Raw genomic sequence first — 18,129 nt, forward strand, 5'->3', positions numbered from 1 at the left:
CCCTCCCTTCACTCTCTAAAACTAAATAAATAAAATATAAAAAAACTTATTGAAAAAAAATATATACATTACCAGAATGTCACATAAGCAGAGCTTGAGTTCACATACAAAGAATTAGTAGAGTGGTTATTTCATGCAGAATAAACTGAGCCTTTACAAAACATTAGTAATTGCTTGAGGTAAAGAAAAACGTAATCTTACAATCCAAAATCTTGACTCAATGTATGAGTTACTTTGGCCTCGTTTATCATAAAAATCTATGTATTAACTTTGACCTATCAAAGCTTTATTTTAGGAACACTGAAACCAATAGCAGGCAGTGGAGACTTACGCATTAGTGAAACCCTTACTTCCCTAATCTTTCACCTGCACATTTCTGGCACTTTCCATCCCTGAGCTCTCGTGCCTGAACCTCCTCTGTTCCTCTCCATGCTTCCTCTGGAGTTAATTCCCTATTGAAGGTTTTCCCTCCAGAGGACAAAGCTGCTACTTCAAAGCTCTCTGTGCTTCCTAGCCTGCACCATGGGTCTCCTAACACTCATCTCTAGGTGGAAGCTCTGGGGGTACCTGTTTGGCTGAAGCTTTTGCATTGCCTTTCCCTGTCCTGTTACTCAGTTTGGTGTGTGTCTGCCAGATATTCTGCCTGCTGTCAGTGTGAGGCCTTCCCAGACGGGGCAGCTGAATGCACTGCACAGCTGCCAAAATTCTAATTCAAGATCTAGAATTCTAACTCCTGCTCTTTAGACCCTTGTTTGGCCCTGGCTCCAGTCTCCTGCTATCCGGGTCCTTGGCTCATTATCAGGCCCACCCAGGCCCTGCCCCCACCCGCAAGTGGGCCCAGGAAACCATTCTTGGCACCAGACTGAACTTCCACAACGCAACTGCCCCAACCTCACCCAACTCTCAACTCAGCACAATTTGTCACCTTGTGAGCGGGGAGTCAGAAGAAATGAGCAAGAGGAAATGTCACGGGTGAGGGAACTCATCACGCCCAATCACCGAGACTGTAAAACTTTGCTGTGCCTTCACTCCAATACACAAATGAAAGGCGTTCACAATCCTATTATTAGAAATAACACTAGAGATGAATGCAGTTTATGGAGAGAGGAATACTATTTCTTTGTGTATCTGCACCAGAAGGTAAGTCAAATCTGTCTAAAGGAAAAATGCTAACTTTGATAAATGTGCATTAATTAAAAAAGGCACTGTCACATCATAAACTCTGATGTCTTGTTCCTCAGGCACTTCAAAAAACGCTACAGTAGCCCTGACTGGTGTAGCTCAGTGGATTGAACGCGGTCTGTGAACCAAAGTGTCGCAGGTTCGATTCCCAGTCAGGGTACATACCTGGGTTGCAGGCCATGACCCCCAGCAACCGCACATTGATGTTTCTCTCTCTGTTCCTATCTCCCTCCCCTCCCTCTCTAAAAATAAATAAGTAAAATTAAAAACAAAACAAAACCAAAAAAACCGCTACAGTAGAACACACACTTAGGTAAAAATATGAGTGCAACTGGGGTGGGGGCAGGGACTATGAAGTAATTGATTCTTGGGAAAATGCTGGTTTTCAGGGGAGCTACCAAAGTCAGCTTAAGTGCTTAAGTGGTCGACGTTATGGTTGGAATGTTCCTGCATGGAGCAATCTTGATTGACTGGAGAATCCCTTCTCTTTCAAATGAAGAGTAAATCTGTCCCTTGCCTCTGTACCCATTCCTGTTGCCTTTAACCAATGCAACGTCCTTTCTGCTCGGACAGTTTGCTCCCAGGGAGACAGATGGGTGAATCCCCAGATCTGAGATGGGGCAGTGGGGGGCTGTAATCTGGGGAGATAAAATCATTTTAGTTTTTGTGGTGGCAAAAGGAGCAGGGGCTATAACAAACGCGGCACACATGTAAAACACACGCAAGTGCACTTGACAATCAAGCTCTCTATTTTGAAATTTAAATAAAGCTAAGATTTTCTTCTGGTCTAGTGGGAAACTTCATTAAAATCAATTAGTGAGTACAAACCTCCAGAGAATAAGGACTTTTTTTTCAAAGGTTTAGAGAGTAAGGTGCACACAATTACCTTTCTTGGGTCCCCTGTGAATGTCAGTGTCACCCCTAGACAGGTGGCCAAATGCAAACAAATGTCCCTGAGAGGGGCCTGGCCAACTCCCCTAGTGCCCAAGGCTGGATGCTTGTGTAACTAATGAATGTGCATGTACCAAGAATGTAATATACATAACCGAGGAGGCTCCAACCAGCTTGCACGTATCACCTACTGCAGAGCAGGCCCGGGGACACAAAAGTTGGTGGCAGGCGCTCCCAGGTGAGGCCTGGGTCCAGGAGCCGAGGTTGGGGCCGCACAGCTGTTGCCGCGCGCCCCGGATCCCTCCTCCCAGCTGCGGCGGCCTCCCCCCTCCCCCCTCCCCCGCCGCTCCCGACGCCGCCGCCGCCGCCGCCACCTCCCCTCAGCCTCCCGGTCTCTCCTCGCTCTCCTTCCACCGCTCTCGCCCCGTCTCCCTCCGTCCCGTCCTCTCGGCTCCCCTCACCCCGCCTCTCTCCCCCTCCCCCAGCCCCTCCTCTCCTCACCCCACCCTGCCGCCCTCCCTCGCTCCCTCCGCCCGCCCGTCCGGCGCTCGCAGAGTCGACACCAGGGGGGCTCTCGATGTAGCACCATGACAGGCATCGCCGCCGCCTCCTTCTTCTCCAATACCTGCCGCTTCGGGGGCTGCGGACTCCACTTCCCCACCCTGGCCGACCTCATCGAGCACATCGAGGACAACCACATCGGTAAATGGCCCGGGGGTGCCCGCCGCGAGGAAACTCCTGCCCGGGAGAGCACCCCAGAATGGCCAGGGGTGGCCAGGAGGGAGGCGGGCGGCCGCGGGGCGGGGAGGGCGTGTGCGAGCCGGGGGCGTGGGGGTGGCGGGATGCGGAGGCGCGAGGTGCCTGGGGGGCGGGGAGCGGGGTGGGGGTGGGGCAGGGCGCCCCGAGGTGCCTGCCGCGGGCGGGCCGGCCGGCGGGCTGGGGGATTCCGAGGGGCGTGCGCGCCGGCTGCGAAGTGGCGGGAGGGGGGCTGCGCCGCGGCGCGAGGAAGGACCCGGCCGGCGGCGGCGGCGGGGAGATGCGGCGGCGGCGGCTGCGGTGGCGGCGGGGCCGAGCGGGCGCCGGGCAGGGACGTGGAGTTAGTTGGCCCGGCGGTGGTCGGGGCGGCCTGAGGCGCCGGGGGATGCGGGGGGTGGGCGCTGCACGCCGCCCGCCGCTTCCGCCCGGGCTCTAGCTGTCAGGGCTCGGCGGCGGCTGCAGCGGCTGGGAGGTGGGAGCGGGGAGGGGGGGCGGGGGTGGCTCCACCGCGGCAGCCATTCCGCTTCCTCCTCCCGCCGCCGCCGCCACTGCGTCCTGTCAGCGCCGGTTGCTAGGTGTGGTGCGTTGGGAGGGGGCCGGAGCTGGCGGCCGCCGGCGGAGGACCCGGTGCTCGCCTCCTCTCCCCGCCGAGTCGGGGACGCTGGCCCAGGGGACCCGGGCGCCGGCCCCTGCCCCGGCCTGGCGCGGACGCCGGGGCGCTGCGGGCTGAGGTCCCGAGTGCACCCGCGGGCCGCGCCCAGCGCCCCAGGGCCATGCTGCCCGGGAGGCCCCTGCGGCTGCGTCCGCGGCGAGCTGTCCCCCGGGGCCCGCAGCCGGGCATTTAAATGCTCCCGGGCTCTGCGATTTGCCTTTCAAACGGCGCTAGGCCCAAGTTGCGCCGGCTGCGCCCGGGATCGGCGGCGGCGGCCTGCGCAGTGCCCCGGGTGTGGGGACCGCTGGGGAGGGGGCGCCTCGCGGGGCCGCTGCTCTCCCTTCTTGCCCAGAACGCCGAGGCCTTTCAACAAGTCCTTTAATTCACAGAAGTCCTTGCACACATTTACACATTCCTATCTGGAGCCTCCTGCGAGGGGTGGTGGTCGGGTTCATCCGGCTCTGGTGATCCAGCCACCTGCTGAAGGTGTGGCCGGCGTCGAGGAGTTGCCCTGTGCAGGTTGGAAGGTGAAGATGATGCCCCAACGGGGCTGTCTAATGCAGAGAACCTGTAAAATGCCCCAGAAAGTCATCTCCAAATGAATGGTATGGATTCAGCCATGTGGATGCCGCTCACGTTTCTACAAAGTTGAACGAATAAATCACCACTGCTGTGTATTTATGCACTAATAACATGAGGCCGAGCCTTATGCTCCTTTGCTTAGTGGAATGCTTTCTCTTCGCACACAGTGGGTGCTTGTTAAGCATTGAATGCTCCTTTAGAATGGGATGTGATGGAGCATCCGGAATGAGGGAGAAAATCATTGAAAATGTCTACCGAATGCCTTTCAAAAGACAATCCCGATGAGTAATTGACCAGGTTTTCAAACATACAATGTTTTAAAACATCCGGTTAATAGCTTCTGCCATCCCCCCTTGATAAAGGAGTGACAGAAGAGCTAGGCAAGATTTGGTTGTTTTAAAAGCAGGAGTTTAATGGAGTTAAGAAATTTGCTGATTCATTTCACGAATGAATAGTCATAACTGAAGGTGCTTAAAGGATAAATCAGATTTTTCATGATGGGTAGTTTACAATAATACTAAAACACCAGCAATGCAACGTTCCAGTACACATTTGGTTGGCTTGAGTTCCTTTCCTTATATTCAATAACAGACAGAAACTAATACATATAAACAAGTAAATAAATATATACTATATAAATAATGCTTTCTGACCTAAGGAAGACTGCCATTGCATACTCATTCACTCTGGTTAACAGTTATTTCAGGGTAAACTAATTAACATAAGATATTTTTTCCACATTGCCTGCCTAGTTGACTAGCTGGTTGAAGGAAAAGATATAAATTATATTGATTAAAATGTGTTACAGACAGATCTCCTTCTTGAGGGCTGACTTTATAATCAGATGATTTAAAACTAATTGTTGGTGAATGGCAAGAGCCTTTTTAATGTGCAGAAATTGTGTTTAGTATTATGCAAACATTTTTAGAGGTTTAAGGTTTCCGTAATTTTCTTAAACTCAGTTCTTAAGTAGTGCTCACCCCCAAAGGGCTAGTGTTTTTCTCTTAGTGAAAATATTGAAAAATTAAGTTTATAACAATAGCTATGACTTAGGTGAACTATGTAGCAAGGGTAATAATTACTATACTTTGGAATTAGTTTGAAACTGGCAAACTGTATAAAAGTAAATGTTAAAATGAACAAACAGTTGAAATTACCTGGGTGAAGAGACCATCTGAAACTATTCCCTGGCTGAGGGGAGGCCCGTTACTTTCAAACACCAGCTCCACAGGCAGAAAGAAATAAGAATAAAAATAACTTGATTGAAGAATAAAAAAATCCTAATAGGCAGTGTCATATAAATACACTTTGGATGAAGAGACATGACTGGGAATATATCAGACAAAGCATTTAGTGAAAGTCCTGTTGTTAAAAGTAGTGCTTATTGTGTGTGATTCAGTCTATACATCTTTGGAGACAGTTAAGAAAGTTGTTTTTAATGACTGACTTACTGATTTCGTGTCCATGTTGTCCAGTGGTCACAGTAGAAAGATGCGTGAAAAGATGACTAAGAGATATATGTTAATATTGTCTCTCATTTTTTTTCAAGAAGCTTATTATTTAGTATCTTAAGAGTATTAGAGATATGCTTAGATGGTGTTCCCATTTTGGGGACTTTTGTGAGTTATTACTTTTTGACCACTAGTCAAAATCCTTAAGCAGTGATGAAATGAAAGTTTATGGGGGTTATGCAGTGTTTCTTGCTTGACAGATTTTTCAAGGCCTTTTAAAAGTGCACAAGGCCCAAAGTTTTCATTAAAACTGGATTGCTCAGTCCAAATGAATTAAGTGCATTAAGTTGACTGTAGCTGTCTCTGTTATCATGCACATGTACACTTAGTTCTTGTTTTTAATGATTTTTTTGTATCCATTAAGAACAGGGACTTGGGGCTGTAGGGAGAAGGGAAGTGTGATTGTCTCCGTCCTCTGTGTTAGCCATCTTCCTTCCTTTCGGAAGAGTGCTGTACCTGTGTTCCTGTTTGCTTCTTTGGGTGTCGTGCTGGTCTAGTTGCTGGAGCACCTGTCTCAGTTGCAGCCCCAGTTATCCCAGCTAAAACCCGCCCCCAACTGAACTTGCCTAGAAATCCCACAGCCTTGTAACGGATGTGTGTCTCCATCAGCCTGACTGTCCATTTATTCATAGTCTGGCCCTGTTTCCTGGAGAAGGGAAAAGCTGATCAGGATTTGTTTGCTTCTTACCTATGCGTAGACAAGACACTTCAGTGTGTAAAACACATTCTTGACATGCCCATCCTAGATAGGTAGAGTTAAACTGGTAACCAGGCATCATAGAAACCGAGAGAGCACTAAATTTAGCCCTGAAGGTCATGTCACAGGCTCAGGAAATGTCTGCTCCTGCCTCCATCCACTGCATCCTCGTGCTGTGAAATCTTTTGGCGTCAGAGAGATGACTGGTTAATCACTCTTACCAGATTTGGTATGTTTGTAAAAGTGCCTATGTATTTAGAATTTACTTGTGTAATATTGTATATCAAGCACCAACTTTGTACTAGGCACTGTTTTAGGCATTTGGTATTTTTTTGGTGAACAAACCAAATGTTGGAGTGGTGGCAGGCAGACACAGTAAACAGTCAACATAAGAAGTGAGTTATATAATGTGTTAGAAGGTGGTATGGAAACGGGAAAGATTAGGCTAAGGCGGATTGGGAGGAGGAAGTATTGGAAAGTTTAATTGGTTGATTAGGATAGGCCCCACTGAGAAGCTGATAGATGAGCAAAAACCTCCATAAAAGTGAAGGAGTTAGCCATGAGGAGGATGCACAGGGAGCATCCAGTTCAAAGCAGAGGGAACAGACAGTGCAAAGGCCTGAGGCAGGCCACACTTCTCAAACTGAATCCCAGAATCTGATCCAATTCAGTTGTTCCTGTGATAGTACTAAACTAGCAGGTCATTTGGGATTTTACCCAGATGTTAGGAGCCTCAGCTGTGCTGCAGTTGACTCAGGGTGTCTTGTGGGGACCCCATTAGGAGACAGAGTATTACTGATCATGGTGGCTTGCAGTGGGTGGTTACTGACCCTGAATGTGGGCAGGTTTCTTGTGAGTGTACTTCTTAGTTTCTTCATCTCTGAAACCCAGGCAGTAAATCCATGCTGCTTCATTGCCTAGGGTAGACTTCAAAACCATCTAACAGATAAAGGTCAAAGTCTCTGGAAAGCAAGATAAGGTAGTTAGCCATCAATAATGTAGAATTTGGCTCCAGTGATCATTGAAGAAACATTTGCATTTTCTTCTCAAGAGAAGCACCACAGTATACTAAATAGGTGGGTGTATGATATGTACTAGGCCCTATTCTCTCTACTTAATAGGTGAACAGACGGAAGCACAGAAAGTTTCCTCGCCTAGGTTCCCATGGCTGGTTAGAGTGAGCTGGAATTTGAATTTCAGACACATTGCCAAATAGGCGAAGAGCTATAGACAGTAGTACCATCTCTACTCCCCGTCCAGACACAGTGGGTCTGTGTTTCCTCCTTCAGAAAGCGACGGAACTCTGCAGACGAGGGTCATCTGAGAGGCAGTGTAGTGAACCCGGCTGGTTTGGGGTCGAATGTTTACCTCTGCCACTCGGCAGCTGTTTTTGACCGTGGACAAATGGCCTAACTACACTGTGCCTCAGTTTCCTGAGGATAATAACAGCACCCCATGGCGTGGCTGGTGAGAATGAAGGGAGCTAATAAGTGTAAACCTCTCATCTATAACGTTAAATTATCAACCACCAGTTTTTTGCCTTTTTGTGTATACACTAAATAAGTATGTTTGAGACTCTGCTGTGCAAGACTACGTTAGAGGTTAACAGAACGTGGGTTGTGTCCACCTATTGGTGACGCAGTTCGGGGCATTTACAGCTGGCAGACCTATCACCGGGCCCCTCCCAGGAAAGACTGAGAATTTGGTGTAGGGGAGACCCTTCAAGAGCCCAGTGTTGGGGGTGCAGCCTCTAGCCACTTGCTCTTCTGTGTGGCCAGCGGTACTTGAGATGCTGGCAAAGGCTTTCGCAGCTGTGGACTGGAAAGTGGTGTCAAGGCCAATGGCCTCCAACATGGCCTGTCCTGTGGCCTGTGTTTATTTGAAAAGAGCCCAGGACTCAAAAGAAGCACTGTGTCTTGGGCCCGTGGGCACAATCCCACGAGGACATTTCCTGTGGGGAGAAGGAATGAGTGAATGAAAAAAATGAATGAATGAAAGGCTTGTCACTGCCTGCCCTGCTCTCGGCCTGCACCCTGTGGCTTGGCGGCAGGATGCCCTCTTACTCCCTCCCGTGGTTCACAAGAAGGTCCCCGGTACAGAGCCAGGGGAAGTTGGAAGTGCATGTGTGTGCACATATGCACACATGCACACGTGTGGGCACACCCACACACACTGGCGAGGGGAACCCCAAATCTAAACACTTCACGACACTTTCCAAACACTGTCTTCAGTAGTTTTTCCTTGTGCTCACGTCTCACCTGTAAACAGTCAGCTCACCCTTTGTGAAACGTTGCTGATGAACATCCTGTCTCGAAAGTTTCACAAGCTTCGGATTGTCTTCCTTGAGTGTGCACGGTTCTTCCCGTTGACCGATCTTTCCTGTGAAGAAGCCTCAAGGTCGGAGCAGGTTGCTGACCCTTGAGGAGAGGGGCTTTCCTCTCCTTGTCTGGCAGCCAGAGGCCTTGTAGTTTTACCCCGAAGTCTATGAGAGGACACAGGGCTGTTGACCCCCGTAAAAGCCCTCCCTTTTTCCGAGCTTTTGCTTTGAGGACACAGCCATATCCTACACGCCTTTGTGTTTCTCCCCCTGCCCCGTCCTTACCCCTGACCTTGGATCTTGACGGTGCAGATCTGTCATGGGCACCACTGAGGAACTTCTTGCTGGGTTGCAGGTAATACATTTTGTTTCACGATGGGGTAGTGGATTTGTTTCATACTGACCTGGCTGAAGTGTTGAAGAGCAAATGTTTATTTAGAATCTGAAAGTCGGAAACGGCGCATGTCAGAAATTTACCTGTTTGTTTTTAAAAAATGGCCTTTCATTTGACAGGCTGAATCAGTTTAAAGAAAATTGTATTTTCTGCTGGCAGTAAACACTGGAAAGTTGCATTCATTTTCACCTATTTTTTTAAATTCTCACCCGAGGACATTTCTTTTTCATTGCTAAGAGAGAAGTAAAGGAGAGAGAGAAACAGATGCCAGAGAGAGGTATCCCCAACCCCCCTGTATGGGGTGTGTATGCACCTGGACCAGGGATCCAGGATTGAACCTGCAACCTTTTGGTTATGGGATGATGCTCCAACCCACTGATCCACAGCGGCCAGGGCAGTTTTACCCTATTCTTATTTTAAGGCCAGCTGCAAGAGGAGACCAGACTAACAGATATACCCTTTAAGGATGAAGTCTTCCCAACAACTCTCCCCTTTGGCAGGCGTCGGAGTGACGGACTGTGTTGGGCACCGGCACTGATAGCCTCCTCGTGGCAGGGGGGCAGGCTGCTCAGCCCCGACCCCCTAAAGGAAGCTCTGTTTGTTGTTTGCTAGGCTACAGGGGGGTGACTATCTCCTGAGATGGGCCTCCTAACAACATGGGCACCCTGGTGTTAGCACACAAAGACTCGCTGTTCCTTTGGTATTGTAGGTAGATTTATGTATATATACACACACATACAATGCATATATTTATAGATAACCATATGTACTTATTTATAAATATACTTATTTATATATTCACATTTAAGTAAAACTATAATATACATTAATACACAATACATGAATAAATATATGTGCACATTTATGCGTGCATGTATGGCACATATATGCATGTGTACACAAATATACACTTGTGTATGTATATATGTATATAATACAAACATTTATATTGTACATACATTCACTGCCCCTGTCAAAATCAGTCTGGATAGTGAAGACTACCACACACATTTGTGAGTATTTCCTATATGCTAATATGTAAGATAGTACTTGTGATCTCCAAGGAATTGAAATTTGTTTGGAGAGACAAGACATGAACAGACTGAGGTAAATGATGAAGAATAATAGGGACCATAGAGGTGGATTTATTTTTTAACACATTTGCTAGTGTCCACACAGCCGTTTCCAAGATGCTGGAGAAGCCCTATCAGCGTACACAGCAATGCAGTCCATAAGATCATAACTCGTCAGATCTGATAAAGTAAGATTAGCCCTGACTGGTGTGGCTGTTGGTTGGGCATTGTCCTGCAAAGCGAAAGGTCACAGGTTCAATTCCCCATCAGGACTCATGCCTAGGTTTCAGGTTCAGTCCCCAGCTTGGGCGGGGGGAGCATATGAGATGCAACCAATGTTTCTCTTCCTCTCTTTCTCCCTCCCTCCACCTCTCTCTATAAATAAATAAATAAATAAATAGTAAGATGAATAACTTCTGGTTAATGTTTTCCTTTTCCACTCTGATCTCCCCTCTGTGACATTTCTCCTTGGGTTCAGTGACATTGGAGTTGAGAGTAGTTTTGGGATACAGCTAAGGGGAAGTGAATTGGGGAACACCTCTAGTTTGGGTTTAGCGGGATATGTTTATACAGCCCACAGTCGTCTCTGTGTCTAGGTGAGTTCTGCCTAGCCATCCTAACGTGGGAACCACTTCCCAGGAACACTGTACGTGGTGCCCACTCGTGGGGTCCGTACACGTTGCAGGGGAGGGCTAGAGGTAGCTTTGCAGCATGAATGTGTTACTGTGACGTCTGCCAATAGGAATTGGTTTGCAATGTGTGGTAGCTTCCAGAAGCTAGTCTGGAAGATTCTTCTACTTTTTAGATATGTAGAATTTTAAGTAGAGGATTAAGTCTTATGTAAATGTAGTTAATACTAAAGTTTTTTTTCTGTTAGGAATATGCTCAATAATGCAAATATACATTTGTAAGTGCACCAGTTTTAATGGGATTCTGTGTTTAAATTTCTTGCTTGTTTGATATGAGTGTGTGAGTGTGTATATATATACACATATATGCACACACACACATAAAATGTAGGCTGGGAGGGTGCACAGTCATCCTATTATCACAGTAACAACACTGAAAACAGTAATTTGGCAGTTCTGAAATGGCTGTAATTACTGAACTGTCTTAAGGTGCTAACCAGCTTTCTCTTTCTCAGCGATACTTATTTATCAGGGTAGAGGACTCCTGACAAACATGATACCTAACACTGTACACACTTACAAACTTCTCTTTTAGTTAGATTTTCAAAATCAAAACACTGGCATGACATTCCTACGCATTGCCTTCAGACCAGTGATACCTCGTAGGACCCAGCTACACAAATGCTGGGAGTTACGAGCCAGAACCCTGGTTGCTCTCAGCACGCGTGCAGAGCCCTCCCCGTGGACACGTCCCTGGCAGCGCTCACAGAGAGGGCACACTGGAGGTCACATCGCTCCACCACCCGACCCGACGCAGCTGGTGCCCAAGCATGTCTGGGCTTAAAATTGTGGCACCCATTTTCTCACCTAGCTCATTCAGTGAAAGCCTCCCAGATGATAATGTGGCTGCCTGGTTCTCAGTACATGGTGCAGTGATATAAGTGATGGCAAGGCAGGGGAATCAGTGGGACAGATCTGTACAGCTCACCGTGTTAAGTAAACTGAGCACCATGGTAATAAGCACGAATGAGCATAAATGATGCCCAGACTTCCTCAGGTATCTAGCAAACATCAAATGAAGGAAATGAGATTTTTGAAGTTTCTTTGTAAATTCCAGCTAAGTACCTATAGAAAGCCTTCATTTCAGAAAGTCCAGGTCGACTTTCCTAGGTCTCTCTCCTTCCTCAGGAGAGAAGACAGGCTGGTGGGCCGTGGACCAAAATTCCCTTTTAGCAATCAGCAAGGTGTTTCACAGTCCCCAGGTAATCTGTAGGTAGTTCAGACCGTAGATCTTTTACCCAGACCATCTTTTGGGAGGGTGTTGCTGACACGAGACATCTGGACTTCGGCACCGACTTAACCTAGTGGTTGACAGTGTGCGATTTAAACTAATGTGTCTCAATGTTCTTCCAGAGTTGGCAACTCCTTTTATAGGTTGGCTTTACTTCATCACTTCTAGAGGCCCACACCAAAGTATCTGCTATTATTAACACATACAAACATCAAACAAAAAATTTGGTCCAGAGATGTTAAGTTGTGTGTGCATTTCACTTCAGATGTTGGAATAAAGACGCGATAATTTGTCAAAACCTGCAGAGATGATAGCATCTCAAGTGTTTATATAAAGTGATGAGAGCTTTTCTTATCTGTGGCTTGCAGAAATGAGTCTTAATGATTTCTAAGTCACATCCTATACACCAGTAGAGTTTACGTCCGTTGTTTTCAGCTTGGGTCACCACCAGAACCACTTGGGTGAACCTGGAAAATTAAGAATGCCTGGGCTTCGCGCCTCCAGAGCTCATGGTGTGACTGACCTGGGGCGGTCAGGGGCGGTCGATTCTAACGTGTTGTCCATGTTGGGAACCCACTGTTTTACATTTAATGAAATAATTAGCATTGTAAGGGTTATGGAGTTTTAAAAAATCCAACATTTAAGGAGGCGTGATCCTGTTTGCATTTCCCTATGATAGGTGTAGTTTTTAGTTATACAGAAGGCAAGTGTTTCACATAGACAGATCAAGTTTGAAGGTATGCCAGTATCTCGCGTACATAGTAGAACGGAAATGCTCAAAATGGGGAGCCTAAGGCCCTCGCACTCGGGACACAGTGTGTGAGTGAAGCGACCAGGTCCAGTGTAATGGGGAGTGGCGGGGCCTCAGGCCACTGGAGAGCCCTGGCTTCACCTGAAAGGGCAGCTGCTGCTCGCCTGCGGCCTGGTGTTGCCAGGCTGGAGTGCAGGCCCTTGGCTGGCAGACCCTTCTGTTAGTGTTGCTATTTGAGAGAGAGAGCTAGGAGTTACAGTTTTTTACGTGAGATCTATCTTCAAATGTTTGCAACTAATACAGATGGTTTTAAAATATTGTGCGAGAACACTGCTCCACCTGATCACAATGTTTCATAACATATCAACTAACCATGGCCACATGTTTTAATGAAGTTCAGATGAATGCTGAGATGTGAATTTTGAGGACCCCTGTTTCCAGCAAGGAAGCTATACAAACTATAGAGGATAATGGACAGAATAGTAGTTTACAGGTTTAAAAATTTTTTCCATATCGCTTTATAAAATGGTTGATTTTTTTAACATGAACTCTTTGTGATTGAAAATTGTTTGTTTCTATCAAATCCTAAATGGTGAGCCTTAATCCTGAGAGTGTATTCAGGTGATCATAAACTGCTCCTCCCTCACGGTAGGTGGGGGTGGGGACAGGATCCCTCAAAAAACTCTATCCTGAGTGTTTTCACCATGGCAAAACCACAAACAACCCCCCCCCCCCAAAACACCTTTTGCAGATGTTTGAGCCTCCTAGCACTGAGGAGCTGGAAGCAACTTCGAGGTGATGGAGTCCAGTTGGCTCATCCCCCGGTGAAGAGCTGCAGGGATGGGACGTCACCACAGTGAGCTGGAGCACTCGGCCAGCGAGAGGAGCTGGGAGAGGAGCTGGGAGAGGAGCTGGGAGAGGAGCTGGGAGAGGAGCTGGGAGGACGGCCGCAGGGCGGTGGCTCAGCTCGTGGCTCCTCCTTCCCTCTCTTGGGATCCTGGCTTTGCTCCTCCTGTCAGGTTCTGGGCCTCATTTTCTTCATCTCTGAAGTGGGAGCAATCAATGGCATATATCTTCAGTGCAATTCCAGGTCTATTTGGTGTATCAGCTGTTCAACTCGGGTGCCTTCTGAAGAGGAGAAAGCTCTGGAGTGTGCCCCTCCCGGGACATGGTGCTGGAGGCTCCGCCATAGAGTGATTTGGGGCGCTGCCTCGAGTCCTGCTGGCTGTCTGACCTTGGCCAAAGTCACTTAGTTTCTGTAGGCCTCAGCCTCTGTCAGATGAGAATGGGTAGCATTCATCTCCATGTTTTTATGAGGATAAAGTAAAAACATGCATTTGAAGGGCCTGGCAACTAGAAGGAGCCCCATAAATGTGAGTACTGATGTGCTTGCACCATCTTTCTGTGCCCATGATGATGTTCCCACGGCCACATTCCTCAGATTAAGAATCAAAATGACCTTATACATTTCTGGGTTTTGTTAACCAGTTTTACTTTGAGGTATTTGGTGAAATTCGATTTCCCTGGTACAGTTTTGGCTTGTGTTTGTGTAAGTCATACTGAGTGGTCGTAGGAATCCATGAGCTGTTCAAACATTCCACACACAAATTCTTGCTGTTTCAAAATACACCAGCCTTAATTTAGTATTGTTTATCCAGATTTAAGTTTTCGAGACGTTAGATCATGTGATTACAAAATGACTTCCATATTTAATAAATAGAATTTTCTATTTGGGAGAAAAGGCGTTTTAAGAGTCTGGAGAGGTTTATTAAATTGTACGCAGAAAATATAACTTTTTCATATACTAACTAAGCGATGGAAAAACCAGGAGATGCTTTTGTATGCATCGATTGCAAAGGTTTATTGTGAATCGTTCAAACGTATTTGTAGGGCTTTGATGAAAAAAAACCCCCAAGAACACGACAGTGAGGGCTCTCACAAAATGACATTGTCTCCTCGTCAAGCGGCCGAGCGTCTCTTTAATACTAGTCCTCGAAACGTCACAGACTCGAATGCTGGAAGCTTCATAGGAAAGTCCCGGCATAGGCCTTGTTTGTGAAGTTTGAGTGACAGAGGTTGAGTTGTTTACTGATTGTAGGAATACTTAAAATACTTTATTCTTAAAGGGCGCTTGACAATGACTGAGATGGTTTTCAGTCCCGCGGAATGGACTGCCACTGGTTTTCCCCTTCCGAGAGGATGCCAGGGTCCCGTCCGCTGGCTGGCCCAGGCTCATGTGACTTAGCAGAACTGGAATAAAGAAACGATTTCCTGCTCTTTAATTACTGAGGGCCCCGTTCGGGTTTTGGGTTTTTTCCCCCCTTCTCCCTCTCCACAGATCCTGTGTCTTAAAAGATTTTTGTCTAACAAACAATCTGATTTAATAAGCAAAATGCTTTGTTTTTCTTTTTTTTTTTCGTGCAGTGACATCTAAAACTCTTAACTTATAAAATAAATATTTATCGAGCACCAACTTTGTGGGCGCTATCTGAGAGCCGGGGATACAAGAGTGAATTACACAATTAAAGTCCGTGCTTGTGGGAGAAGCAGACAAAACACAAACACGTAAGATGATTTCGCCGTCATAACGCTGTGAAGCAAATAGAGTGAGTCAGGAGATACAGGTCGAAGGGCCCATTTGAGATAAGGTCGTCCGGGATGGCCTCTCTGAGAGGGAGCGACTGGGGAGGGACCTGAATGAATGAGCCATTTGGCTCTTTGTTCCAGGCCAAGGGACCAGCAAGGACAAAGGTCCTGAGCAGGAGTGTCTGGTGTGCTTGAGGGGCAGCGAGGAGGGAGTGAGGAGGAGTGTGGTGGGGATTGGGGATTGAGGAGCAGCCGTCACGGGCCTGCACACGTACACCTGTGAGTGTCAGCCAGTGTCACAGAGGAGTCGCGGTAATTCCGGTCCCAAGTGATGACGTGGGATGTCGTGCAGCCTTATAATGGCTATAGTTTCCACTCTGCTTTTTGTAACATTCAAATAGCTCAAGGTCCCCACACCCACCTTCAGAGCCCTGTGGTGGCCTGGGAAAGCCTGGTGACCTCTCTCGATCTCTTCAAATCTAGTTTGCATTTCGTTCAATTCTAAAAGCCCCATTTATAGTTTGAAATCTATCTTGAAATACCAATTTTTGACTAACGTAATGCATTTGACTAACATAATTCATTTATTTAGTGTTCCCCATTTAATTTTGGAGTGGGCGTGAAAATAAGGATTATTGATCATCATGGTGCATTAAGAATCATGTTGGGTACAGTTTGCAATCTCTCTGGGGACCTATAGATTTTTAAGGTTTTTTTTCTTCAGGAGCTTTGTGAAATCTTGCATAGATGTTAGTGGGTATGAGTGTTGGCAGAAGATGAGGGAGAGAATGGTCTTGAAACCAGTAGCTTAAAACATACTGTCAGAAAGACAGACAGATTGCTGCGGGAGACTGTGTAGACCACGAGCCTGGATACATTATTTCACCCTGAATACCTTTTTTGATTTTGAAAGGTAGTATTTTATGTAGCTCGCCCATGAAAAATAGATACCGGCCTGTCTCCCGTATCTGCGTCTTACAGGGAGAGGTTAGCGTAAACATTTCACTGGTGAGATGGACTTTTGTTTCTATTGAGGGCCTATGAATCCGTTCTCTGTATTTTAACCTGCCAGTGTCTTTGGGCAAGTAATTGAGAAATGGTACATTTTGGGGTAACAGGATGCTGTGCAGTCGGTGAAATTCAAGAGAAAAATCAGAGTGTGACATGCTCAGAAACACATGTATTTGTATCTGTCATTTAGCCTTTGCAATTAATATAAAATGACACATTAGTCAGCTACTGCCACACTAATTCAGCACAGCAGACTATTCCAAAACGCGGGGACTTGCAACAGTAAGCACTTACTCTCACGCTCTCGGGTGTGCAGGGTCACTGTGCTGGGCTGATGGAAGCTGGACTCAGCTGGGTGGCTGTGCTTCAGGCTGCGGGTTGGCTGATCTGCTGTGGGCTGGGCACACGCCAGCTGACACGTGATCCCTCCGAGAACCCGGCTGAAGGAGCAGCAGCCACGAGAGGCTTGCTTTGGTCATGGCGGACCACCAGAGCGCAGGTGGAAACTCGTTTAAGGCCTCTATTCCATTGTGTCCGTAATGTCCCTTTGGCTAAACAAATCGCAAGGCCAAGCACAGAGTTGATAGGGCAAGGAAGGATATTCCTCCCTAAAGGGAAGGGGGAGAGAAGTGAATGAACAGTAATCCACGATCACAGATAGCTTTCTATCATTAGTGCAGAGATATAAATCTTTCCTTAAAGTGATTAGAATACTGTGTTAACATGAGGCTGCTGGTCCTACCGCCTCCCAGAGAACTTGGGAGGCATACACTGGGGCTTCCCAGGGAGGAATGAATGAGACTTAAAGGAAGCAAAGGCAGATAAATGATTTCTGCTTAGCCACAAAGATCAGGGAACTGCTTCTCTGGTTAGGGATGACCTGGTTTCCATCCTGAGGTGATGGAGGAATCCGAAGGCTTTAATTGGGGTTGCCCAGTGCTCTGTGCTTGCCTTCTAAGTCCCCTGAGCTGTTTGGCATGGCGGAGAAGGTTGGGGACCCTTCCTGTGACGCTCCTTCCCAGCACAGAGAGCTGCAGAAAAGCTGTGGGGCTGCTTGTCAGCGGGGTCTCGTGCCCTTCTCTTGCCCCCAGTTCTGAGCCAATGTCCCGGAGGATGAAAGAGAGCTGACCTGCCAGGAGCCTCTTTCCCCACTCACACCACACTTTCTGGTGCTGAGGGGGCGGGCACTGGCCTAGGACGGCCCACATTCTGCTTGGGCTGCGCCGGGACTGTGCGCAAGGTACGGATGCGTAACTTTCTCATTTGCAAGATGAGGAATATGCTGTCTTTTGTACTGTTAGGTGAGAGGAAAATCCTAGTGTAGCGCCTGTCACGTGTTAAACATTTGATAAATGCTCTTGTTATCTATTATAATGGGTACTAAGGCAGCATTCCATTATCGCTATTTCAGTATTTCTGTTTCTTCTCACTGCATGTGAGCCTCCAACAGACAGGACTTACGACTCGGTGTGTCATCCCTGTGTCCCCGTTCTGCAATAGGGACTTAACCAATATTCTCGGAATTGTAGGCAGATGTGTATCCTCTACCATAAAGCTGTTCGCTCTAAGGACCAGATTAGATTGCTTCTAAAAATAGATTTAGTTGTTCTTTTTTCAAGTTCACATTTTGCCTGAAATAAAGACTTTTGAAACCTTGAAGGAATTTAATGGATTAAAGGTAGTTTGATGTTTTGCCTTTAATCAGACATTTTCTACACACTCAGACAGAAGACCTTTATGTTACATTAGATGAGTGTGCCTGCAATATTTAAAGGGCGTTTAAAGAATATTTTGTGCTAATATTCT

General features: G+C 47.1%; 1 protein-coding gene across 1 annotated transcript in view; it reads left to right on the forward strand.

Moving 5' to 3' along the window:
- Positions 1-2,432: 2,432 nt before the first annotated feature.
- JAZF1 (JAZF zinc finger 1) overlaps positions 2,433-18,129 on the forward strand; it is a 297,359-nt gene continuing 281,662 nt past the window's right edge. The window contains exon 1 of the mRNA XM_028526093.2: positions 2,433-2,775. Within this exon, the coding sequence (XP_028381894.1) occupies positions 2,661-2,775 (115 nt within the window). The 5' untranslated portion in view covers positions 2,433-2,660. The remainder of the gene's footprint in view (positions 2,776-18,129) is intronic.

This window comes from Phyllostomus discolor, chromosome 10 (genome assembly GCF_004126475.2).
Source record: "Phyllostomus discolor isolate MPI-MPIP mPhyDis1 chromosome 10, mPhyDis1.pri.v3, whole genome shotgun sequence".
Lineage (NCBI taxonomy): Eukaryota > Metazoa > Chordata > Mammalia > Chiroptera > Phyllostomidae > Phyllostomus > Phyllostomus discolor.